Genomic DNA, 27,586 nt, shown 5'->3' with positions numbered 1-27,586 from the left:
GTACCTGTATTGCTCATCTTTCTGATGCTCTATCCCTTACTTTACCTTACAGACTTACCTTCTTTCAGCAGCTGCCACAGTAACTTAAGAACCTATAAACCACAGAATTTGGCTTTTAGTGCTGAAAAAGGGTTCCATCACTGATCCACTCCGGTGTTGGCTGGAAGGATTCCTGAAATCATTTGTGCTGACTCCTGGCCTGGAAGCTCACCTGAAAAACTGCAGCAAAGGTAAGTGGGCAATGTTGATTCTGATCTGAGTTGGAAATTAGGTTCCTGCCCAGATTAGAAGACTTGGAGGCCAATACTAAAATAACATTTTGACTGGTTCTGATTCATCATCATCCTGGGAGGAAGTTTTCAATATTTTGGTATAGCCTTTCTCAGGGACCTGGGTAAATCTGATTCTCTCATTCCATTCTTTGCAACTGGTCGTAGGTTTGCTCACTGAGCTGGAAGGTTCATTTCCAGACGTTTCGCCACCCTACTAGGTAACATCTTCAGTGGGCCTCAGGCGAAGCGTTGCTGAAAACTCCTGCTTTCTATTTGTATGTTTGGGTTTCTTTGGGTTGGTGATGTCATTTCCTGTAGTGTTATTTTCTGTGATGAAGTCACTTCCTGTTCCTTTTCTCAGGGGGTGGCAAATGGGGTCCAGGCCGATGTATTTGTTAATAGAGTTCCGGTTGGAATGCCATACTTCTAGGAATTCTCGTGTGTGTCTTTGTTTGGCTTGTCCTAGGATGGATGTGTTGTCCCAGTTGACATGCAACTATTGAATTCATTGAATGTTTGATGTTAAACTTAGATTTGCATAAGGCTGATTTTAAAAGCTGAAATCCCTGTGTGTTTACTCTGATTGTCATTTCAGGTAATAGTTCTTACAGAGTTAATGCGAAAGGCTGCATTCAGCTCCACCCAATTTGATAGTGTGATAAGGACCTGGCTGGGGAAAAGCTGAAAGTCTTTGAATCACAAAGGAAACAGACTTGCTATTCACAATCTCCCAACTGTCTGAGCAACAACGTTGATCTTACTAATTATGGACCAGACCAGACCTCCTCAAATATTCTAAGAAGGTAGCCTAGACTCTAACCTTTCTTATTTTAAAGTACTGTGTTCAGATGCAGTTCAACTGGTCAAAAAAGTCAGCATTAAGCAAAACACAATTTATTCAAACACTGTCATTAAAATACAACAAAAGAAAGAACTTAGAATAACTCCATTGGAAAAGTTAACAGAATAATAGATAGAGTAGTAATTACAAATTAACTGTTTCAACATAGTAACATCCCATAAACACACCCAAAGGCAAAAAGGAAAATTCAGAAAACAGATTTTCTCACATGCAATGCCTGCAGTAGGATGAAAAGCTCCAGCTTTTGGCTACAACTGAGAGAGGAAAAAAAAAATTCCTATGTCTTCAAAATTCCAGCAGGTTCTGCTGAATCTAAAGGCTAAAAAGAAAACAATAAATCCTGGTCTGAGAGAGCTGGCCCCACCCATCCAGGTTGTTTCTATTGTTCTAATATGTTAAAAGAACCCAAAGCCTGACAAGCTGTTTATGTTATCACAGACTGCGCAGTACCTCTCAATCAATCTCTCTCTCTCTTAAAACCAACCAGAACAAAATACACCTCTTAAAGCCATAGCATCATCACACACTGATGTAACTTGTATCTGATTGCTACTGTGCTATAAATGGCATTCTAAAACAACAGCTTCTTCTCCTTAGACTGTATGGTAGTTTACCTTTACTACCCCAGGTGAAGCATGTATGTAAATATCAACCTCCAAGGAGATGGAAGCAAGAGGCCATCGAACTCAGACAACAGTGATAGTGATTTGAAGTTTTAACTTAGCTAAGGCATTAGGACATGGAAGGCAAGAGTGCGGACAAGACCTCATTTTAACCATACAGAACAAATTCCAGTGAACCTAGAAGAAATTGCTAGTTAAAGCTTTAAGAGAGTGAAAGACTCATTGCAAACAGTCAGCAGCAGAAAGAGCTAAATACCCCAGAAGCCTTGCGGAAGAGAAACTTGAAGTCAGGTTCTACAAGGCAAAATCCATAGCCAATGCTAAAAGCATTTCAAAGATATTGTGCGATAAAGCACAAAACTACATGTGACTAGAAGTTACATTGAGCTGGTATGCTAGTCACACTTGGCAGTAACAGATTTCATCAGGTGCCAATGAACAAGAACAAAGAAACCTTACAGCCCAGGAACAGGCCCTTCAGCCCTTCAAGCCTGAGCTGATCCAAATCCACTGTCTAGACCTGTCACCCAATTCCTAAGCATCTGTATCCCTCTGCTCCCCACCGACTGTCCAGACACACCTTAAATGAATCGACTGCCTGCCTCTACTACCTCTGCTGGCAACATGTTCCAGGCACCTACCACCCTCTGTGTAAAGTACTTTCCACATGTATTCCCCCATAAATTTTTCATGTCTCACCTTGAACGCGTGACCTCTTGTTATTGAATCACTCACCCTGGGAAAAAGCTTATCTCTATCTGTAGGCCCCCCCTCAATGTCCTTTTTTCTAATGAAAAGAATCCTAACCTACTCAATCTCTTTTCATAGCTATCACCCTCCATCCCTGGCAACATCCTCGCAAACCTTCTCTGCACCATCTCCAAAGCGTCCACATCCTTTTGGTAATGCGGCGACCAGAACTGTATACAGTAATCTAAACCAAAGTCTTGTACAATTTTAACATGACCTGCCAGCTCTTATACTCAATATGCCGTCTGATGAAGGCAGGCATACCATATGCCTTCTTGACCACTCTATCCACGTGTACAGCCACCTTCAGGGTACAATGGACTGAACATCCGGATCTCTCTGCTCATCAACTTTCCCATGGCTCTTCCATTTACAGTATAGTTCGCTCTAGAATTAGACTTCCCAAAATGCATCACCTCACATTTGCCACTTCTCTGCCCAACTCTCCAGTCTATCGATATTCTCCTATATTCTTTGACAATCCAGTATGCTTTCTGCTATTCCACCGATCTTCATGTCATCTGCAAACTTACTGATTAGACCAGCAGTGCCCTCTTCCAGATCATTTATGTATATATCAAACAACCGTGGCTCCAGCACTGATCCCTGTGGAACACCACTGGTCACCTTTCTCCATTTTGAGAAACTCCCTTCAACTACTACTCTCTGTTTCCTGTTCCTCAACCAGTTTCTTTATCCACCTAGCGAGAACACCATGCACAACATGTGACTTCACTTTCTCCATTAGTTTACCATGGGGAACCTTACCAAATGCCTTACTAAAGTCCATGTATATGACATCTATAGCCTTTCCTTCAGCTATCAACTTGGTCACTTCCTCAAAGAGCTCTATTAAGTTGGTAAGGCACCATCTCCCCCACACAAAACCATGTTGCCTATGTTGTTTTTGAAATATTAATACATTTTATCCCTCAGTACCTTCTCCAGCAACTTTCCCACCACTGATATCAGGCTCACTAGTCTGTAGTTACCTGGAATATCCCTCCTAGCCTTCTTGTACTGGTGACAACATAGAGTCATAGGGTCATAGAGATGTACAGCATAGAAATCGACGCTCTGGTCCAACTCATCCATGCCGACCAGATATCACAACCCAATCTAGTCCCACCTGCCAGCACCCAGCCCATATCCCTCCAAACCCTTCCTTGCCTTCCTATTCATATACCCATCCAAATGCCTTTTAAATGTTGCAATTATACTCACCTCCACCACTTCCTCTGGCAGCTCATTCCATACATGTACCACCCTCTGCATGAAAAAGCTACCCCTTAGGTCTCTTTTAAATCTTTCCCCTCTCACACGAAACCTATGCCCACTGGTCAGGCTCACTTTTCCCCACACCAGGGAAAAGACTTTGTCTATTTATCATATCCGTGCCCCTCATAATTTTATAAACCTGTATAAGGTCACCCCTCAGCCTCCGAGACTCCAGGGAAAACAGCCCCAGCCTGTTCAACCTCTCCCTATAGCTTGAATCCTCCAACCTTGGCAACTTCCTTGTAAATCTTTTATGAAACTTTGCAAGTTTCACAACATCTTTCTGATAGGAAGGAGACCAGAATTGCACACAATATTCCAACAGTGGCCGAACCAATGTCCTGTACAACCGCAACATGACCTCCCAACTCCTGTACTCAATACTCTGACCAATAAAGGAAAGCATACCAAACGCCTTCTTCACTATCCTATCTAGCTGCGACTCCACTTTCAAGAAGCTATGAACCTGCACTCCAAGGTCTCTTTGTTCAGCAACACTCCCTAGGACCTTACCATTAAGTGTATAAGTCCTGCTAAGGTTTGCTTTCCCAAAATACAGCATCTCACATTTATCTGAATTAAACTCCATCTGCCACTTCTCGGCCCATTGGCCCATCTGATCAAAATCCCATTGTAATCTGAGGTAACCTTCTTCGCTGTCGACTACAGCTCCAAGTTTGGTGTCATCTGCAAATTTACTAACTATACCTCTTATGCTCACATCCAAATCATTTATATATATAACGAAAAGAAGTGGACCCAGCACCGATCCTTGTGGCACTCCAATGGTCACAGGCCTCCAGTCTGAAAAACAACCCTCCATCACTACCCTCTGTCTTCTACCTTTGAGCCAGTTCTGTATGCAAATGACTAGTGATCCCTGTATTCCATGACATTTAACCTTGTTAACCAGTCTCCACTGGGGAACATTATCGAATGCCTTACTGAAGTCCATATAGATCACATCTACTGCTCTGCCCTCAACAATCCTCTTTGTTACTACTTCAAAAAACTCAATCAAGTTTGTGAGACATTATTTCCCACGCACAAAGCCATGTTGACTATCCCTAATCAGTCCTTGCTGCCTGAATTGCTGTGCTCTTCCAGCACCACTGATCCAGAACCTAGAGAAAGAGTTGGTCCACTAAAGGATAAGGAAGGAAGGTTGTGTCAAGAATTGTTGCAGTCAGATCACCAAGGTCATAACATTGTGAATGGCATGAAGCCAGAATTAAGCACATGAACCAAGGCATGAGGGAGGAGCTGGGTAGAATTGACTGGGAAAGGAGCTTAGCAAGAGAGACAGTGGAACAGTAATGGCAGGAGTTTCTGGGAGTAATTCAGGAGACACAACAGAGATTTATCCTGAGGAAAAAGAATCATGGTTCAGGGAGGATGTGGCAACCATGGCTGACACTAGGGAAGTCAGGAATAACATAAAAGCAAAAGAGAAAGCATATAATATGGCGAAGGGCAGTGGGAAACCAGAGGATTGGGAAGTTTACAAAGACTAACAGAGGGGAACAAAAAAAGAAATAAGAGAGGAGAAGATTAAATATGAGTGTAAGCTAGCCAGTAATATAAAGGAAGACTGTAAGAGTGGCCATTGGGCTACTAGAAAATGACATTAGAGAGATAGTAGTAGAGAACAAGGAAATGGCTGAGGAACTGAATAATTACTTCACGCCAGTCTTCATGGTGGAAGACATGAGTAATATCCCAAAAATTCAAGACAGTGAGGGGGCAGAGCCAGCACCAAGGAGAAGGTGCTGGAAAAATGGCCTGAATCATCTGGCCCAGATGGACTATCCCCAGAGTTCTAAGGGAGATAGCAGAGGCATTAATGGTGATCTTTCAGGAATCGCTAGAATCAAGGAGGGTTCCAGTGGACTGGAAAATGGCTAATGTGACACCCCTGTTTAAAATGGGAGTAAGGCAAAAGACAGAAAATTACATACTGATTGGCCTAACCTTGGTCGTGGGTAAGATCTTTGGCGGCACGGTGGCACAGTGGCACAGTGGTTAGCATTGCTGCCTCACAGCGCCTGAGACCCGGGTTCAATTCCCGCCTCAGGCGACTGACTGTGTGGAGTTTGCACGTTCTCCCCGTGTCTGCGTGGGTTTCCTCCGGGTGCTCCGGTTTCCTCCCACAGTCCAAAAGATGTGCAGGGTCAGGTGAATTGGCCATGCTAAATTGCCCGTAGTGTTAGGTCAGGGGTAAATGTAGGGGTATGGGTGGGTTTCGCTTCGGCGGGTCGGTGTGGACTTGTTGGGCCGAAGGGCCTGTTTCCACACTGTAATGTAATGTAATGTAATCTAATCTAATCTGGAATCCAGTGTGAAAGATGAGATTTCTGAATACTTGGAAGTGTATGGTAAAACAGGGCAAAGTCAGCACAGTTTCATCAAGGGGAGTTCATGCCTGATAAATCTGATAGAATTCTTTGAGGAAGTAACGAGCAGGTTAGACCAAGGAGAGCCAATGGATGTTATGTATATGGACGTCAAGAAGGCCTTTGACAAGGCGTTGTGCAGGAGACTCCTGAGTAAGATAAAGGCCCGTGGTGTCAGAGGCAAGGTGCTACCATGGATAGAAGACTGTCTGGCAGAAAGCAAAGAGTGGGGACAAAAGGGTCCTTCTCAGGATGGCAGCTGGTGACAAGTGGTGTTCCACAAGGCTCAGTGTTGGGAACACAACTTTTCACTTTATGCATTAATGATCTAGATGAAGGAACTGAGGGTGTTCTGGCTAGGTTTAAAGATTATACAAAGATAGATTGAGGGACAGATAGCATTGAGGAGGTAGGGAGGCTGCAGAGGTATTTGGCCCAGTCAGGGGAATGAGCAGTGAAGTGGCAGATGGAATACAACATGGGAAAGTATGAGGTTATGCACTTTCGTCAGAAGCATAGAGGCGTGGACTGTTTTTTAAATGGGAAGAAAATTCAAAAGTCCGAAGTGCAAAGAGACTTGGGAGTTCTAGTCCAGCATGTGGTCAACTTAAGCTTGCAGGTTGAGTCAGTAGTTAGGAAGGCAAATGCAATCATGGTATTTATTTTGAGAGGACTTGAATATAAAAGCAGGCATGTACTTCTGAGGCTCTACAAGGCTGTGGTCAGACCACATTTGGAGTAGTGTGTGTAGTTTTGGGCCCCAAATCTCAGGAAGGATGCTCTGGCACTGGAGCATGTTCAGAGGAGGCTCATGAGAATAGTCCCAGGAATGTAAAGCTTATATATGAGGAAAGTTAGAGGATTCTGGGTTTATAGTTGGAGTTTAGAAGGATGAGAGGAGTTCTAATTGAAACATACAGAATACTGAATGGCCTGGACAGAGTAGATGTTGGGAAGATGTTTCCATTGGTAGGAAAAACTAGAACCCGAGGGCACAGGCTTAGATTAAAGGGAGGACCTTTTAGAACTGAGATACGGAGAAGCTTCTTCAGTGAGAGAGTGTAAATATACAAAATCTATTGCTACTACAGCCTCCCTACCTCCTCAATGCTATTGTCCATCTACCTATCTTTGTATTGTCTGCAATGCCCTCAGTTTCTTCATCTAGTTCGTTGCTGTGGACGCTGGGTCAATGAGTGTATTTAAGACTGATGATAGGTTCTTGAGGTTGAAGGGTTTCAGGGAGAAAGTGGGAGAATGGGGTTTAGAAACTTACCAGCCATGATTGAATGGCAGAGCAGACTTGATGGGCTGAATGGCCTAATTTCTGCTGCTATGTCTTCTGGTCTAACATACACATAGACCTGTGAATATACGAACAAGGAACTGGAGTAGGCCATTCAACCCCTTGAACCTATTAGCCATTCAATATGATCATGGCTGAATTTGGTTGTAATCTGAAATCCACAATCTTGCCTAACCCTGATAATCTTTTTCTCTTTACTTAACAAGGATCTGTCTACCTCTGCCTTATAAAATATGCAAAGTCTCTGTTTCCATCACCTTTGCAGGAACATTTTCAGATTTTTGGCTCTGTAGGTTGATTTAATTTTTTAAAAAATCCGAGTTCTTTTCATTAGTGGATGACTGACAGAGTTCAGTGTGACAGAATGGTTATCACTTTCTTTACCTGTGTTGCAGGGGTGTTTAATGGCTTTGCTTAATGCACAGACTAGGACATGAGGACACCTAACACACACAAACTAGAGGTGAAGTTCACTTTTAGACCCTGGCCCTGTGTATTCTTGAAAGGGAAAATCACAAATATGTCTCTCACTCAGGCTGCTAACTTATTTTTAACCATGTTCACAGGCTGAGGTACTTACAGGAGTTTACGGTTCAGTTTGTAATACATTCTTCCTCTTTTAAGTCCATCTATTTAGAGTTTCCTTGATACCTCATCAGGTGTGACATTCCAGGGACACACACTCCAGATAGCTACTGAACTTATATTTACAATCATTTCTTTGGCTATAGCCACTGTCTTTTGAAAAAACACATGTTGGAATTAAAAGTTCAACATGTCTAAGTGTTCCAGGGTTACAATCCATCATCATGACATGCATCATCTGCCAAGTAAACCAATAGCAACCATCCATATACATGTATCTGGTCCTATTGACCAATTTAAATATGATTCAATAAAAAATGGGCCAAATGTTCTGGTATCAAGGTCATTGGGAACTGAACATACAAATGAAGATGCATACCATAAACATGTGGAATTTCCGATGAGTGAACCTTACAGGAATTGCCTGGAAATTTAGACTTCCAATAGTCAATTCCCCGGGTCTCTAGGGCTCTCTGCATATGTCTCCAACTCTAAATTAAGAGTCAGATACTTTAGATGGTTCCATGGTATTTACTGGAATAGTTACCCAGGAAACTTTAGATATATTGAAGGCTGGTCTAAAGCCTGGACAAATCCACAACTAACTACCTCCAAATTACACACCCTACACCCAGCACTTCCCTTAATTGTTTTTCTTGGTGCCTGGACCTCTTCAAAATTTGAGGACAGCAGTGACTTCCAAATGTGTCAGAGTACTGGTTGGCATGTACGGAATCTTAGAGCAGTTGAGTGATTTCACAATTTAGATAGAATATTGCCCAGAAGCTCCAACTTTTGCTCTGACCTGAGTAATCCCACATCCCTCCCTCCGATGGCAGCTCTTTAGCTATGTATTTAACTGTACTATCTTTCTTTCCCTAGCCTCACTAGCATGTGGCACAGGAAGTAATCCCAATATTACAACCTTAGAGGTTCTGCTTTGCAATTTTCTACCGAACACCTTGAACTCCCTGAGCAGTACCTAATCTCTCTTCCTGCCAATATGGACCACAACTTCTGGCTGCTCACCATCCTCCTTCAGCTTATCATGTGCCTACTCAAAGGCATCCTCGAACCCGACATTATCATGGAGTCTCACTTACGGCCAAAGAAATGCATATCTGTGTTCCTGACTATACAGCCCCCAATCACTATACCACCACCTCCCATGCTGTACAACAAATCTCAATCACGGTGCCACTGATCTGGCTGCTGCTGCTTTCCCCTGAGTGGCCACCCTCCCCAACAGTATCCAGAATAATATACATGTTCGAGAGGGGAAAGGCCTCGGGGGACTCCTGCATTGCCTGCCCACACTTATTTGCCTTCCTGCTGGTCACCCAACTCTGAGTAGCCCTCCTGGTGGTTGGACCAGCTTGCTGAACATACAATCCACTACATAATATGTCCATCCCCAGCTCCCGGCAAATGAACACATTTCCTGCATATGTGGTCACCATGGAGACCGGAAGTGTCCCTGATTTCCCATATATTGCAGAAGGAGCATTCCATTGGGCTGGGTTATCCTGCCATTGTGAACCCCATGAACTAAACCAACTTTATCAACTACAGACAATAATCCAGGAATTGATTACGCACTTACCCACCTGTCATCAAACTCAGGTCTCTCACTCTTGCTCACTATTCCCAGCAGACTACAACTACAAAAAGTAAATGCTTTATCTCTCTCCAGACGCTACTCACTCAGTCTGCAAACTTACTTCCTGGGGGAGCAGCCAAGGTTAGGTCACATTTGGAGTTGTGATGTCACCTCCTAGATTCAACTCAACATTCGCTCTGACTGACCCCGCTCCTCAGGTATTTATCCTACTGCTCATCCCCAGGTTCGGTCTGACTGACCCCCCTCCTGAGGTATTTATCCTGCTGCTGTTCACCCCCCCACCCGGTTCACTCTGACTGACCCCTCTCCTCAGGTATTTATCCTGCTGCCGCTGTTCACCCCCATGTTTGCTCTATTTCACTGTTGCTGCTGCTGTCTCTGTTCAGCCTGGGGGTTTCACAATTTGGCAAGAACTGCAAAGTCACACAAGAGATGTTAACAGGTGTAGTGAAAGTGTCTTGTGAGCACATGTATTGATAGAATCCCTTGCAATATCAACAGCAGCCTAGAGGTTTACCATTGATCAGAAACTGAATTGGATTAGTCATATAAATATTGTGGCTAGAAGAGCAGACTGGGATTCATGCAGCAAGTCCACATAGAATGCACAAGTCAGGAGTGTAATGGAATAGGCCCCAAGTGCCTGCATAAGCGCAATTCCAACCACTCAATCCATGACAAAGCATTCAGCATGGTTGGCATCAGATGTACCATCTTGAACTTTCACTCCCTGCATGTCTCATGCATAGAGACAGTAGTGTGCATTACCCAGAAGGTGCAACACAGCAACTCACTCAGGCTCCTTCAACAGCCCTTTCCCAACCTGTAACCTATGTCCTTATAAAGACAAGGGCAGGAGATGCATTGAAAAGCACCAAAACCTGCATATTCCCTTTCAAGTTACACCTCTCCTTCACTTTTTAACTATATCATCATTCCTTTACTGTTGCTGGATCAGAATCATGAAACACCCTCCCGAACCGCACTGTGTCACTGTAGTCCTATATCAGATGATATAGGACTACAGTGACTGAAGAAAGCAGCTCCCAACATTATCTTAAGGAGAATTGGGGATGGTGGCCAGTATTATAATTTTCAATGGTGCTGACTCCCATGAGCTCTCCTTGTCCACATCCAATAGTTTGCTCAGGCTGCTGGAGCTCGCTTAGCCACTTCACAAAGGGCCCTCATGCAGATGAGGCTTCATCTCTCACCTCATCAGAGGCATCAAACACAGAAAAGACTGGCCCATTAACCAGATGGAACCTTTGTGATGGCTGAGCCTCTCAAGATGTTAATCCTACCTCCAGTGGCTGCTGGGGAAATGGGAAATGTCCACGAGAAGCACATCACTTTGGCCACCTCCCTGCAGTGGCTCCAAACCTGATAAAGTAGCTTCTTGCTGACACACCCTGCAGACAGTTCCACTGTGTCTGCCCATTCTTGTCAAAGCTGCTGCTCAGGTCTCACCTCATTCTAGCAGGTAACACTTTGAACTTCCATGCAAACCAATGAACATCTGTCTCCTGATCAATATGAGCATGTACATCTTTTAGTCTAAAAATTATGTGCTCGTTCGAAATGGGCCTCTACGTACATCGCTACGTCATTTTTAAAAGCAATTTGGAAGATTGCAATCTATCCGCTTTTATATATAGAAAGGCTGTTTTGCAGGTTTAGCAAAGTGATGGATTGTAGCATGTTAACATTTTAACACCGTCCTCCGTAGACAAGAGTGGCTGCTTGCTTTCCAGTTGTCAATTCATGTCTTACAAATAGCAATCCCTGATGATTAAGCTGCCGTAATGCTTAATTGGTGTATGACTACTCACTGTTGAATTGAATCAATGAGACCAGACAAACCCTTGCTTTTTTGGCATTGTAATGGTCGATTCTATAATTAACCTCTCTGTCCCTGATTGGGGGAAGGAAGATATTTCCGATGATAAATAGTCTTTTTCAAACCAAGCTCAGTCTTTCTTGAAGCCATAAAAACAACTTGGTGCTAATTTTAAATGCCATTCCTATTTGTAATTTTTGGATTGTGTCTGTGCCAATGTGTCAGCCATTGCCTTCGTCTGGTGTTGTGGTTTATTTCATGTTGTGCATTTCAGGATGAATAATTGAAGTTGAGGATCATTGAAATGTGCCAAGTGACCCTTGCTAATGTGGGAGGGCTGGTGTTCTGTGGAGGGGCTGGTGTCCTTTTGATGTGGTACTTCTAAACTGTCTTCTGATTATTTTCCAAGAGAAAGAAACTATATTTTCTTCCAAGAGCATTATTCACTCGTTTGAAATTCACACATGTTCCAGATATGAGGGAAAAAAACATGTCAACAAAAATGTACGCAAACATACCCACACCCGCATGAGAATACACATGACCACATGCATTCCCGTGAAGTTAATGGATTGATTGACGCAGTACCTGCAAAAGGAAAGCACCAGATGTTATTACAATTCTGTCACAGTCAGAAAACAGACCAAAACATGAAAGAAATTAACGGCACCTAAGATTCAAGACAGCAGGTAAATAAGATGAAAGGGAAAAGGCAAGTAAAAATGGGAAGGTGTAAGCAGAGAAAATTTTGAATGAAGACTTGGAAAGCACGGTTGAAAATAAAACCTGGTCAAGGAAGTGATGTTCGTAGTATCAGAGAGATATACCTTGTTGCAAGGAGAGATGAACAAGTGAGGCTGGAGACCAATACAGGGTTTGAAAATCCAGCCAGGTTTAAACCTTCTCATCAGTTGATGGGGATGGTTACCATTGTGGCTTAGTTTGTGCTGGACTATTTCATGTAGGTCTGCATGATGCAGATTTACCTTTCAGTAGGGTCAGTAGAATCACAGAATCCCTGCATGTGAAAGCAGACCATTTGGCTCATCGAGTCCACACTGACACTCTGAAGAGCATCCCATCTTGACCCATCCTGGACTCTTTCTTTGTAACCATGCATTTTCCATGGCTAATACACCTAGCCTGCACCTCCCTGGACACTGCTAGGCAATTTAGCATGGCCAGTCCACCTAACCTACACATCTTTGGACTGTGGGAGGAAACCGGTGCTCTGTGAGGAAACCCATGCAGACACAGGGAGAATGTGCAAACCCCACTCAGACAGTCGCCTGATGATGGAATCGAATCTGGGTCCCTAGCGCTGTGAGGCAGCAGTACTAACCATTGAGCCACCATGCCATATACAGTATCAGGGAAGACAATACCAGCAGATCTGCTGGTAGGTGATATCCTTCTGTCCTAGGACTGCTGTATGTTGAACAAAGTACAAGGAGAAAGTGAGGACTACAGATGCTGGATATCAGAGTTGAGGGTGTGGTGCTGGAAAAGCCCAGCCTGCCAGGCAGCATCCAAGGAGCAGGAGAATTGACGTTTCCGGCATAAGCCCTTCATCAGGGAATCCTAATGAAGGGCTTATGCCCGAAACATCGAATCTCCTGCTCCTCGGATGCTGTTTTAGCAGCTGTGCTTTTCCAGCACCACAATCTTGACCCCCAACAAAGCACAATTCAACCTCAAGGACCTCTATCTTTTTTTCCACTTAGGCATCTTACAACTTTAAGGTCTAAGTATTGAACTCCATAACTTCAGAAACTGACCACATTAAGCCTGTTACCTATTTTTTCCTACAATCTCTCTCCCCTGTCCACTTCAGCCTTGCCTTGTTTACTTTGCTCTAAGTCACAAGGACCCATACTCTCCCTTTCACACCCTTAATTTACACCTCTTTTTCACTTTCTCCACCATTAACCCCTTTCTCTTTTGCAGTGGGCCTCTGCCTCTGTCAAAATTATATATAAAAAAGCATTTTCCAACACCGTTCAGTTCTGAAGAAGAGCTGTACCAGACATGAAATGTTAACTCTGTTTCTCTCTCTATAGGTACTACCAGACTTGCTAATTTCTACAAACTGTATGTATTTGTTCCAGATTTCCAACATCTGTAATATTGTGTGAGCTCTGCCAGGATAGAAAAAGACAAAGGTCAAAGTTTTACCCACATAACTTAATGGAGAAATGTAATTGTTAGTGAAATGAGTAACCTTTGAAATATTAGTCAAAACCTAATTTTAGGAGATCAGAATTTCAATCACTGAGGAAAACTAGATTAAACTTCTTTCAACAAGTCACTTGATTGGTTCATCAATAAGTTTTTACGGTAAAAGAATTATACACTTTACCAATTTTAAAATGCTTACATGTCAAATCTTTATTCCTTTGGCTGTGCCTCAGATTATAAAACAAAACACATTATTAGTTAAAATTTAGCTCAAATCGGGATGATGAATGGCACAATCATGTACAACTTAATAGGTTTTCTGAGGAAAGATGTAGTCTCTCTTCGTCTCTCCCTTTTTCTCAATGCTGCCTGTAATTAGAAGTTTAGACTTGGTAAATGGCACCAAACACATATGATAATGAGATCCTGACTGCTTGAAAATATATTTATTTTGTGCATTTTTGCAGTTTAAAATTAGAATATTTTCCTCCCGCTTAATACACTTTGGCATTCAAAGAACACAGCAGTTAGTGTACATACATAATACAGCGCAGGAACAGTCCCCTCCGCCCACCAGGCCTGCACTGATTCCTTTTTCTTATTTAGACCTGCTACTATTTGCCCATATGCGGTTTCTATCCCTCAGTTCACCTCCCCATCATGTGTCTATCATGATGTGCCTTAAACATTGCTAATGTGCCTGCTTCCACCACCTTCATTGGCAGTGTGTTCCAGACATCCACCAGCCTCTGTGTGAAACTTTTCCCCTAAACTTTCTCTCTCTCACCTTGGATCAATGTCTTCTTGTAGTTGGCCTTTCCACCCTGGGGAAAAAAAAGCCTCTGACTATCCACCCTATCTGTTCGTTTCATAATTTTACAGGCTTCTATCAGGTTGCCCCTCAGCCTCTGTCTTTTCAGCAAAAATAATCTGAGTTTATCCAACCTCTTCTCATAACTAAAACCCTCCAGACCAGATAACATCCTGGCAAAACTTCTCTGTACCCTCTTCAAAGCATCCGCAACCTTCTGGTAGAGTGGCAATTAGAACCGCATGCAATATTCCAAATGTGGTCTAACTAAAGATTTACACAGCTGCAACTTAACTTGCCAACTTTTCTATTCATTGCTCCAACTGATGAAGGCAAGCATGCCTTCATGATCTTCTTAATGAGTTGCCACTTTCAGGGCTCTGTGAACCTGTATGCCCAGATCCCTCTGAAGGTCAATGCTCCTGAGGGTTCTGCCATCTATTGTATAATTCGCAACTAAGTTTGATCTTCAAAAATGCATTATCTTGCATTGGTCTGGATTAAACTCCATCTGTCATTTCTCTGCCAAATCTGCGATCTATCCTTATCTCTCTGTATCCTTTGACAAGCCTCCTCACTATCTGCAATTCTGCCAATTTTGGTGTCATCCACAAAATTACTAATCAGACCACCTACATATTCCTCCAGATCATTTGTATATATTACAAACAACAAAGTTCCCAGCAATGATCCCTGTGGAACACCACTAGTTCTGATCACCACTCTGAAAATAACACTTTCACCACTATTTTCTGTCTTCTATGACCAAACCAGTTTTGTATCCATCTAGCCAGCTCACCCCCCGGATCGCATGAGGCTCTACTTTTTGCATCAGCCTGACTTGAGGTACTTCATCAAATACCATACTAAATTCTATGTAGACAACATCCACTGTTCTTCCTTTATCAATCATTCTTATCACCTCCTCAAAAAAAACTGAATCAAGTCGGTGAGACATGTCCTTTTCCACACACCCATGCTGCCTATCACTTACAAATCCATTCACTTCCAAATGTGAATAATTCCTGCCTCTCAGTTTCTTCTCCAAAAGCTCCACCATCATTGAAGTCTGGCTCACTGGCCTGTGATTGCCTGGATTAACTCAGTTTCCCCTCTTAAACAAAGGAACAACATTGGCCATTCTCCAGTCCTCTGGAACCTTGCCTCCCACAGTATTGTGGGATAGATCCATACTGGCCCTATAATCAAGATAGATTTTCTCTCACACACACAGACAGCTTGTCTTTTTAAATATTCAGATATACTTTATCTGAATAAAGCTTTTCAAACTTGTCCTCTAAATATTATTCAAATGATTTGACAATAGGTGAACAGAACCTGTTTCATGCTAAATATTCTGACAGCATAACTGACTAAATGTCATTTATACCTCCTGGGAAATCGAACACACTGAACAATCTACATTTAACTAACAGACATACAGCTTTGTGTGAAACTATCAACTCCAAGCCCGGGACTTTGTGAAGTACAAAGGCCTTTATCAAAAATTGTGAATATATGCATTAAAATAACATTCAATAAATGATTTAAAAACAAACATTGCTGGAAAATCTCACCAGGGTCTCACAGCATCTGTGGAGATAAATCAGAATTAATATTTCGGGTCCAGTGACCCTTTTTAAGACCACTTAACACTTCTTCTCCAACAGCTTCCCCACCAATGACATCAGGCTTACCAGCCTATAATTACGTGGATTATCCCTGATTCCCTTCTTAAACAAAGGAACAGCACATCATCTTCCCACAGATGCTGCCAGACCTGCTAAGATTTTCTAGTAATGTCTGTTTATGTTTCTGATTTCCAGAATCCGCAGTTCTTTTGATATTTTCATTTAGATATAAAATAGATCGGTTTTTCAGACAAACAATTTTTTAAAAATGTATCTTGAAACATCAAATTAATGTGGGGAACTACCTTAAATGTTTAAGAAAGCATTTGTGAGGAAATTCCCATCTTAGGGGAAGAGCTTCTATTGATGTTAGATGAGAGATACAATTCTCATGTGCTTGGACTTGGGGTTTTTGCTTGAGTTAGAAGTTCCTTTTTCCAGAGTCTTGTGCGCTGTTCTCTTCCACTCAAAGAAGGAGAGGAGAAGGACATAGTCATAGAGTCATGTAGCACAGAAACAGACCCTTCGGTCCAACTCATCAATGCCAACCAAGTTTGCCAAACTAAAACTAGTCCCACTTGCCTGCATTTGGCTCTTCTCCCTGTAAACCTTTCCTATTCTTGTACCTATCTAAATGTCTTTTAAATGTTATAGCTGTATTTGTATCTACCACTTCCTCTGGCAGTTCATTCTACATACGAACCACCCTTTGTGTGAAAAAGTTGCCCACCCAGGTGCTTTCTAAATCTCAACTTGAAAATATGCCTCCAAGTTTTTAACTCTCACCCTAGGAAAAAGACCTTTGCTGTTCACCTTATCCACGCCCTTGACTTAGATTCATAGTCAGAGTCATACAGCACAGAAACAAACCCTTTGGTCCAACCAGTCCATGCTGAAATAATCCCAAACTAAACTGTCTGCTCCTAGCCCATATCTCTCCAAACTTTTCCTATTCATGGACTTATCCAAATGTATTTTAAACATTGTGATTGTACCTACATCCACCACCTCCTCAGGAAATTTGTTTCACACGCAAACCACCCTCTATGTAAAAAAATGCCCATGTCTTTTTTTAACTCTCTCTCTTCTCACCTTAAAAATGTTAAAATCTTGAAATTCCTCCATCCTAGGGAAAAGAAAACTACCATTAACCCTATCCGTACCCTTCATTATTTCATAAACTTCTATAAGGTCACCTCGCAACCTTTTACTCTCCAGTGAAAAAGTCCCAGCCTATCCAGCCTTTGTTTATAACTCAAGCCTTCCATAGCTGGCAACCTCCTGTTAAATAAGCTTTCTGGGGTTATGAGAGCAACTACCTCTTCACTCAGTACTGTGACAAACTGCAACCTATCTACACAAGACTTTGCAAGGCAGTTTTATTAACTTAAACACACCTGGTGCCAGTGTATCTCACAGAATTAACAAATCCAGTTTCTCCAAATGTTATGTGACCTTGTGTAACTAAGAAGTGAACATCACCTTTGATCTCTGGAGATGGTTAAAAAAAGCTTGTTTGTTCTCTGCAACATGGCAGTATCCATGCTTCTATTTTCCAGATAATAATTCTAAAAGGGTATCCATGCAGTCTCTCGATCGAGGGCTGTGATTCCATGGGTTCCAAATTGGCCAATAAGTGGAATTGAATGATCAGCCTTGGCAGAGATGGTCAACTAATTGGATGGAGATCTCAAAAAAGGTGAGAAGTGATTTCTATGTGGGAGAAAGGGTGATGCAAACAAGCCGACAGCAGTTCAGTGGTTCCTTGTAAGCCCTGGAAGAACAAGGTTTTACCTATTTTTTTCCGGAACTGAAAATTGGAGGGCAAGATTTTGCGTAAAGGTTGAGTTTTTAAAAAGCATTATATATTCAGAAAAGCTAAAAACAGGATTGAGAGAATAGTTAGCTCAGATCTGAACAGGATAGCACTGATGTTATTGTCCCTTGCATTCTAAACAATGCAACAATTGGTTAGATTATCTTGCCATACACAGAACACTTCAGGCCCACTCGGATTGAAGTCCTTGTGTTCAGGGAGGCTTGCCACAAACTACATAGGGTCTTGGGTTCAGCAACACTTAGCCAGATCTTTCTTTCATCCAATTATAGGACGTGGGTGTTGTTGATGGGGCTAACATTTATTGCTCATCTCTAGTTTATCTCAAGAAGTTGGTGAGCACTTTTGAACCACTGCAATCCACTTGCTGTAGGCAGACCACAATGCTGTTAGGGAGTGTGGGTCCAGGGTATTAACTGAGTGACTGTGAAGGAATGGCAACATAATTCCAAGTTAGGATGGTGACTGCGTTGCAACGGAACTTACAGATGGCAGTGTTCCACATGTCTAATGCTATAAGTCTTCTATATCGTGGAGGGTGGGGAGTTGAAACGTGCTGTTTAAGGAGGCTTGGTGAACTTCTGCCACACATATTGTAGCTGGTACACATTGCTGCTACTATGCATCAGTGGTGGAAGGTGTACGAGTTTGTGGACATGGTACTTTTTCCTGGCATCAAGCTTCTTGGCTGTTACTAGGGCTGCACTCTCCATGCAAATGGAGAGTATTTCATCACACTCCCAACTTATGCCTTTTAGACAGGCTTTGGGAAGTCAGGAGTTCAGTTACTCACTGCAGGATTCCAAGCCTCTGACCTGTTCTCGTAGCCACATCATTTATAAGGCTAATCCAATTCAGTTTCTGGTCAACATTAACACCGGAGATGCTGATAGCAGGGAATGTAGTTATGGTAAAGTCATCAAATTTCATGGGAGAACAGCTAGTTTCTTTAACATTGAGCTTGTCATTGCCTGGTGCTTGTGTGGCATGAAAGTGGAATTTGAATTAACATAAAATCTGAAATTAAAATTTTCATGATGACCATTGATTGTTGAACCATGTGGTTCAGGTTGTAAGTTTGCTCTCTGAGCTGGTAGATTCCTGGCACTGTGAGGCAGCAGTGCTAACCACTGTGCCATAATGTTGGCAGCAATAACAGGTCAAGGGAAATAAGGCTGACTTAAACTGGGAGGCAGAAGAGAAAATCTAGTAGACACAAGCAATACCTTACTCTAGGCGGCTCAGTGGTTAGCACTGCTGCCTGTCAGCACAGATCTCCCTGTATCTGTGTGGGTTTCCTCCGGGTGCTCCGGTTTCCTCCCACAATCCAAAGATGTGCAGGTTAGGTGGATAGGCTATGCTACAAAAATACCCATAGTGTTCAGGAATGTGTAGGTTAGATGCATTAGTCAGTGCCAAAAATATAGGATAGGGAAATGGGTCTGGGTAGGTTACTCTTCGGAGTATTGGTGTGGACTTGTGGGGCCGAAGGTTCTATTTCTACATTGTAGGGATTCTATGAATCCTTTCCATCTGTGCTTGAATTATCCTGACCTGCTCTTATGGGTCCTGTATTCAAAAAGCAGCGAGGCTGCAAAATGAGCCTTTTTGTACCCAAAGACAGTTGCAGGCATCTGTTCTGCATTTGCAGAATGCACAGTCAGTAATTACAGTCCTCTAACAATACTCGATGCCAATTCCTCAGGGAATGAAGTTTAAGTTCTTTCTGGTAAGAAATCCAATTTCAGTTAGGACTTTTACACTCAATCCCCAAAATCCCAAATTAGATTGGACAGAAAGACAATGGTGGTCATGGCAACTGCAACAAATAAGACATGCAGGAATAAAGACAAAATAAATTTCCCAATTTTTTAAAAACTTCACTGGACATTGAGGTTGTCAGAGCCTGCAGACAAATACACACATTGAATGTTCTGTGTAACATCTTATCTCAGGATGTTTTCAACTAGCTGGTGTCTAACTCGAGCAGACGAGTTTCCATTGTGCACATTTCAGCGTATAAAATGTATTGACACATAAATATGCATGAACACGTATGGAACACAATCTAAAAAAAATTATGTACTTTTAAACACAAGTATTCCAAATTAAATGCAAAAATGGCAGCTATAATTATGTATTCATTCATTGACAGGACCACTGAACTATTTGTGAAATCTTGTGTAGTCCTAAAAAGAATCAAAGAAGGATGTGTGTGATTTTAACAATATGAATATTCAATTGTCATCAGATCTATTAAAGTTACCCATTTCCTGCTCAATTTGTATTCCTTCAATCCAACAGTGTCAGATTCATATAGACAGTGAAATAACTTATGTGAGACACCTGCCTTGTTCCAGACATTGCCCAGAGCAGAGAGCACAGAAGGGGCCTTTTGAAAGATCATGGCCTCTCACATCAATTTGAAAGGTGTCCAAACGGCTGAGCTTTGCTCCAGCAAAGTGATTTTCTTTTCTCTCCTGTTATCTCCTTGCATCTGTTTTTCACAATGTAATGCAAGTGACATGTCGAGAGCATTTTCCCAGTCAAGGTAAGGTAGGTTTGAGTGTGTGCTGGTTGCCATGTCCCCTCAACCTGAGGCCAAAACCAACATCATCTGCCTCTCTTTGAGCTTTCAGCCGGGTTGAGCGATGCATCCTGTGCAGCTGTTGTACAAAGCATCTAAAATAGTATAATAAGTAAAACAATGTTGTAACAGAGATCTCTGCATAGATCAGATTTACTAGGCCAATTAGAAATTTCTAACATCTATTTTTTGAGATGTGCGGGACTACTCAATATTATCAATGTGAATCCACAGTGGGCAAGTGTCACTTCAGGGAATGTTGACAGTCTGAGCAGATTTTGATCAGTGCACCTTGAAGATTTGCAGCCATGCTGAGGTAATAAGCTATTGTTCGTGGCACTTCTCTTCAGACAGTATGTTCCACCACTGATGGGTCATTGCCAATTTCTTGGAAGATACTTCAACTGCCTTGCGCTTCTCTCACCTTCAACTGCTCTTCTGCCAGTCTTCACCATGGTATAGAAGCAGTTTATTTAGCTTTACCTCTCAACTCTGCTCAGTTCAAGAGTCTTGGCAAAGTCCAATGTAGTTCCCAACTGGCGTTTGGTTCTACTATTTCAGAATAAATTCAGCCTGAGCAGTCTGCATGCATGCACTGTGGAAAAGAATCAGAGAATTGTGACAGTGCAGGAGGCCAATCACCCCATGATGTTGGTACTGGCTCACTGCATGAGCAATTCAGCTCATCCCATTCTAACCAACCTTCCCATTAGCAAGAAGAATGTTTCCTCCTCAGATGATTATCCAATTCCTTTTGAAAAATGTAATTGTATCTGCCGATGCTCTCAAACACAGTCATCCAGATTCTAACTCCACCGGTGTCAAAATAGTTTCCTCCTACTACCATTGATCCTTTTGTCAATCACTCCAAATCAATATCATTTGGTTCCTTGCAATTCTTCTGCTAGTGGAAGTAGTTTTTCTCCATTAACTCTATTTAGATGTCTTCACGTTTTGAACACCTCTCTCCTAGGGTTTCCTATACCCCAGGTTCCAACATCCATTGGGATTGCCAGCTGAAAGTTTTGGGTTGCGAGCGAGGAGCCCTGCAGCTCTGACCTAATGCTAACAGCTATGTGGGTCCTTTAAATCATTGAGTTTTATCATAATGGCAGTCTCACTGCCCAATCCTTTCTCAAGACTTGGTTGCTATCTTGCAAAATGCAGTGGAAAAGTGGGTGCATTTTATGTCAAGAATCTTTTGGTACTCAGCTTTCCCTGTTGCTCCACAGGTTACTCATCCTCCTTCCTTCAAATCTGGGGTCACGGCAACTCTCAAACACCATAATGGGGTTTTCACAGAAAGGAGTTTATAAAGAGATGCTCTGTTAAATAATTTCTAAATGCCTCCTAAAGGAAAGCAATCCCAGCTTCTTCAACCTATCCCTATAACCAAAATCTCACTCCATACAACCATTCTCAGAACTCATTCCTGCACCCTGTCTAAAATCATTACATTTTTCCTAAAACAAAACTCTAAAGATCTGTCCTCAAGTAAAGGCTGATCATAACATGTTTACATTATTACTTAATCCCCAATTAATAAAGCCCAAAGTCCCATATGGCTTTTTCCAATCATTTCTCAAGCTGCCCAACTACCTCCAACCCTTTGGGCACCTATACTCCCTTTTACTGCAAGCCCTTTAGGACTGTGCTCTTATTTGCCTTTCTCCATTCTTCCTTCTGATTATTAATTTCATTTGCCACGTGCCTGTCCAGTCTGCTCTATCCTCTTGAAATCTATTAATATCCCCCTCTCAGTTCACAAAACCTTCAAGTTTGTGTCACTTGCAAATTTTGAAATTATGCCCTGTCCACTAAGTTATTTACATCAAAATATAAGCTGTGGTTCTCGGGCCAACTTTCGGTAACTCCTTTGCATAACTTATTGTAAAACAAAAACAGTTTCTTGTCAGTCAGACAATTTCATTAACATGCTGCCACTTTCCATTTCCATCAACTTCGACTTTACTGATAATAAAATGCCACATAATAGGGTTAAGTGCCTTTCGGAAGTGTACGTACACAACATGATCCCCATCAGTACTCCATTACCTCAGCAGGTTCATTAAATACAACTTGCTTTGAACAAATACCAGTCGGTTCTGGCAATTAATCTATATCTCTCTAAGTTACTGTTAACTTTTGCCTCAAATGATCAACTTAGGAAAAGCAATTGCATCGCCAAGGTTAAATGGACTGATTAGGAGTTGCTGACCAAGGACCATTTTTGAACAAAGGTTTACAGTTTGCAATTCTCCAGTCCTTTGCCAACATACCTAAAGAATTAATAGATTATGGTCAGTACCCCTCTAAGTTTGCATCAGTATTTACTGTGGAAAAGGACATGGAAGATATAGAATGTAGGGAAATAGATGGTGACATCTTGAAAAATGTCCATATTAGAGGAGGAAGTGTTGGATGTCTTGAAATGCATAAAAGTGGATAAATCCCCAGGACCTGATCAGGTGTACCTTAGAACTCTGTGGGAAGCTAGGGAAGTGATTGCTGGGCCTCTTACTGAGATATTTGTATCATCAATAGTCACAGGTGAGGTGCTGGAAGACTGGAGGTTGACTAACATGGTGCCAATGTTTAAGAAAGGTGGTAAGGACAAGCCAGGGAAATATAGACCAGTGAGCCTGAGGTCATAGAGTTGTTGGAGGGAATCCTGAGGGACAGGACGTACACGCATTTGGAAAGGCGAGGACTGATTAGGGATAGTCAACATGGCTTTATGCGTGGGAAATCATGTCTCACAAACTTGATTGAGTTTTTTGAAGAAGTAACAAAGAGGATTGATGAGGGCAGAGCAGTAGATGTGATCTATATGGACTTCAGTAAGGTGTTCGACAAGGTTCCCCATGGGAGACTGGTGAGCAATGTTAGATCTCATGGAATACAGGCAGAACTGGCCATTTGGATACAGAAATGGCTCAAAAGTAGACGATAGAAGGTGGTGGTGGAGGGTTGTTTTTCAGACTGGAGGCTTGCGACCAGTGAGAGTGCCACAAGGATCGGTGCTGGGTCCACTACTTTTCATCATTTATATAAATGATTTGGATTTGAGCATAAGAGATATAGCTAGTAAGTTTGCTGATGACACCAAAATTGGAGGCGTAGTGATCAGCGAAGAATGTTACTTCAGATTACAATGAGATCTTGATCAGATGAGCCAATGGGCTGAGAAGTGGCAGATGGGGTTCAATTTAGATAAATGTGAGGTGCTGCATTTTGGGAAAGCAAATCTTGGCAGGACTTATATACTTAATGGTGAGAGGGGAAAGATATAAAGGAGACCTAAGGGGCAACTTTTTCACTTAGAGGGTGGTACATGTGTGGAATGAGCTGCCAGAGGAAGTGGAGGAGGCTGGTACAATTGCAACATTTAAAAGGCATCTGGATGGATATATGAAGAGGAAGGGTTTGGAGGGATATGGGCCAGGTGCTGACAGGTTGGACTAGATTGGGTTGGGATATCTGGTCGGCATGGACGGGTTGGATCGAAGGGTCTGTTTCCATGCTGTACATCTCTATGACTCTAATTTCCATCCTGACTTCCACATGTCCTCAGATACATCTCATACAGTCCTGTTGACTAAATAACTTTAAATGTAGCTAGCCTTTCTAATACCTTAGCTTTATTAATAACCCACTCAACTCAATTACCTCCTTTTTCATTATGAATTTGGGTAGGAAGAGATTCAAGTCTTAGCCATGTCTTCTGCTTTTATGCACTGATCTTGCTTTGGTCCCTAAAGTTGCTCCAAGACTCCACTTATCACTTTTACTATTTATATGCTCAAGCTGTTCTATCTGATGACACTTGATGTGCCTGGCTGTCCAGTACATGAAAACCATCCCAGAATGTATATTCCATAGAATGGAGGTGCTTTACCATTGTTATATTAGGCTAATTAAACTGAACACAATTAGCCAAAAGATGTCATTAAAAAACTGACTCAGTATTTTCCCTTTGTGTTAATGTCACTTTATTCTCACTTTACTCTGCTCAATTCTTTCCAGACTTTACTGATTTTTATACATAGCATGCACCCACGAATTCAATTTATGGGGTATGAGTGACACTGATGATGGCACCATTTAGTGCCCTTTCCTAATTGCCTAACTGTGGAGAGCTGTACCATGGCAGGCCATAGAGTAAGTACACCCTCAATGCTACTAGAAAGGTAAAAAGCCTGGAATTCCCTAACAACTGTGAAGGAACAGCAATTTGGTCCAGGTCAGGATGGTGTGTGGCTTGGAAAGAAGCTTACATGTGGTGGTGCTCCCTTGTATCTGCTACCCTTTACCTTCGAAGTCGTACAGATCATTGCTTCAAAAAGGTGCTGTTGAAGAAACTTTGGTGAGTTGCCGAGGGGAATCTTTTGGATCAGTGCATCAGTGATGGATGGAGTGAATGCTGAGGTTAATGGCTGCAATGCCAATCAAATGAGTTAATTTGTTCTGGATAATGTTAAGCTTCAAGCATTTCTGGAGCTGCACTCATCCAGGCAAGTGAAGAGTATTCCATCACACTCCTACCTTGTGCGTTGCTGGTGGTGGACAGGCCTTGGGGAGTCAGGAAGTGAATTACACATTGCAGGGTTCTTAGCCTCTTAGTTACTCTTGTAAGTCTCAGTATTCAGATGATTGGTCCATTTTTTAACCTCAACAATAACTAGATATAAATGAAATGTTGTAAATTATGTGGGACATCGATGGGGGCAGGGGGGGTCGCCATGGTTTTGAAAGGAAGCTATTTCCTTGGATGTTTCAAATGGACATTTATTACTTTTAATGGTTGGCTTTCCTTGTATGTTGGGTTTTTTTCCCCTCTATCTCCTTACCTTAATGAGACAGATGATTGCTGAGCTGCTTATTGCTGGTGCATTCCTTGGTGAATCTTTGGCACTTTGTTCATCATTATGCAACTCTCAATTCAGAACAAATGGTATCTATCACAAGTATAGTTTTCAAATTTCATTAATCATTACAGAACTGCTTCACTTGCCCAGAGGGCTGTGAAGAAAACAAGATTCATTAACATCACCAAATCTTAATCTTTATGATTGAGTGAAAAATATAGCATGATAAGGTCAGTCATAATCATAGAATCCCTACAGTGTGCAAACAGGCCATTCAGCCCATTGAGTCCACACCGACCCTCCGAAGAGCATCCCATCCAGACGCTCCTCCCGACATTATCCCTGTAACTGGCTAATCTAGCTAGCCTACACATCCCTGGACATTATGGCCAATCCATCTAACCTGCACATCATTGGACCCTGGGAGGAAAGCAAAGCACCCAGAGGAAACCCACACAGACACTGGGAGAATGTGCAAACTCCACACAGACAGTCGTCTGAGGCTGGAATCAAACCTGGGTTCTTGGCACTGTGAGGCATCAGCGCTATCCGCTGAGCCACCATGACGCATAACTCAAAAAACAATTTCATAATCGACTTCATGAGATGAAAAAGCAATAGCAAACCACAGGGAGAAACTACAATGTTTTTATTAATAGAAAAAAAATCAAAATGTTGCTGGGAACACTGCTAAAAGCAACCATATTATCCGGCACCGAGACAAAAAGCTTTTATATATATATTTTTTTTTTTGGATAGGACAGGTGCTTATCAGTTCTAACAGAGCGAATAAAAGTTTTTTATTCAATGCTTTGTATCCAATTGTCAGGTTTATTAAACAGCGTCCTTGTAGAAAGTAACAGAACCTTTGCCACTTGTGCATTTCACCCATTCACTGCTTGTAGGCATGACTGAAGGAATCAAGAACAGGAAGAGATCTATGCATGGTTGCATCAATCCAAATTCACAAGATCTGACAAATGCCTTTCACAGATTTTTAAAGTTCAGAAAAAGCTTGTGTTTCCAAACATGACTGTAACATCAAGTGAACCATGCAAAGTTTTCAAGCAGACCTCCTATTACTTATGTCACCAGTTGTCTTCTGTGGAATTTGAGACGATGTTCGAAGTTGCATACTTGCGGGCACGAAAAGAAAGAATGCAGAAAGGAAATCATTAGCAGCAAAGAGCATTGATAGTCCTCAGCGGTGCTTGCATTTCCATTCGCAAGGAAATGTTAGTCCCATAATGTAGCACGCAATGCCAAATAGTCTTCCACCTCCAATGTAGTCTTATTTGCAGTGGTAACTTGTACATACTGATCTGGCTTAAGTCTATATACACAGTGGTAGTCGTACAATGTGGAGGAGGATTGGCACTATGTAACATCCTCTTCTTCTGAACAGTAGTCACGCCCCTGAAAAAATAAGCATTAAAAAGAAATTTAATGAAGAATCGTCTTCCCTGAAATAATTTATCCTTAAGGCATTTAATGCACCAGTAGATGACAATAAGCCTTTGGAACTTAACTGATATTTGCAAGGCAAAGTAAAACTACTTTGTAGTCTGAATTCCAATTTTATTTTTACTCAAAGCACACATTTTAGGAGGCAAGCACATTTTATGAGCTACCTGTAGCCAATTTGTTGTAGAAGTTGTATTGCCAGTTTGATAAAGTCAATTGCATTTTTTGCTAAAAGTGTTTCTTTTCCATCCCCAAACTCCTATTGCGTCTTTTCTGTTCAACATACTTTGATGCAAAGAGCACAAGAGATTTCAGGAAAGACTGTAAAGCATTAAAATGATGAAAAAGTACTACGTGAGGAAATCCAAACATCCCACAAAAGTGTGGTAGTCACTAGTAGTATGAAGATTGCAATCAAACACACAATGCGACCCCAACAGTGATTTGCTAAGTTGTTAGCAGCATCTCCCTCCCCAGTGGCATTGTGGGTCTACCTATATCTAATGAACTGCAACAGTTGAAGAAGACAGCTCACTATCAACTTTTCAAGGGCAAGGAAGAATGGACATTAAATGCTGAACCAGCCAGCAGTGCCCGCATCCCATTACTGAATATAAAAAAGGATACCTTTAATAAGTTGATAGACAAAAAAAAGCAATTGCTCCAGAAACAACAACAGG

General features: G+C 41.9%; 1 protein-coding gene and 1 long non-coding RNA gene across 5 annotated transcripts in view; one reads left to right on the top strand and one right to left on the bottom strand.

Moving 5' to 3' along the window:
• The first annotated feature begins 73 nt into the window (after positions 1-73).
• Positions 74-27,330, top strand: LOC122554799 (uncharacterized). Its single transcript, XR_006313085.2, has 4 exons — positions 74-230; positions 868-1,075; positions 17,710-17,849; positions 27,205-27,330. It is a non-coding gene; the product is annotated as an uncharacterized LOC122554799 (long non-coding RNA).
• Positions 26,077-27,586, bottom strand: part of LOC148149184 (uncharacterized protein C1orf21-like) — a 194,498-nt gene continuing 192,988 nt past the window's right edge. For all 4 annotated transcript variants that reach the window (XM_087990895.1, XM_087990892.1, XM_087990893.1 and 1 more), the window contains one exon: positions 26,077-26,858. In XM_087990895.1, coding sequence (XP_087847021.1) covers positions 26,820-26,858 — 39 coding nt within the window. In that variant the 3' untranslated portion in view covers positions 26,077-26,819. The remainder of the gene's footprint in view (positions 26,859-27,586) is intronic.

Source organism: Chiloscyllium plagiosum, unplaced genomic scaffold, assembly GCF_037043375.1.
Source record: "Chiloscyllium plagiosum isolate Xiang-an unplaced genomic scaffold, Cpla_swu_hap1 HiC_scaffold_9, whole genome shotgun sequence".
In the NCBI taxonomy this organism is placed as follows: domain Eukaryota; kingdom Metazoa; phylum Chordata; class Chondrichthyes; order Orectolobiformes; family Hemiscylliidae; genus Chiloscyllium; species Chiloscyllium plagiosum.
Note: the sequence above shows the minus strand (reverse complement) of the source record. Positions and strands in the feature narration are given on the sequence as shown.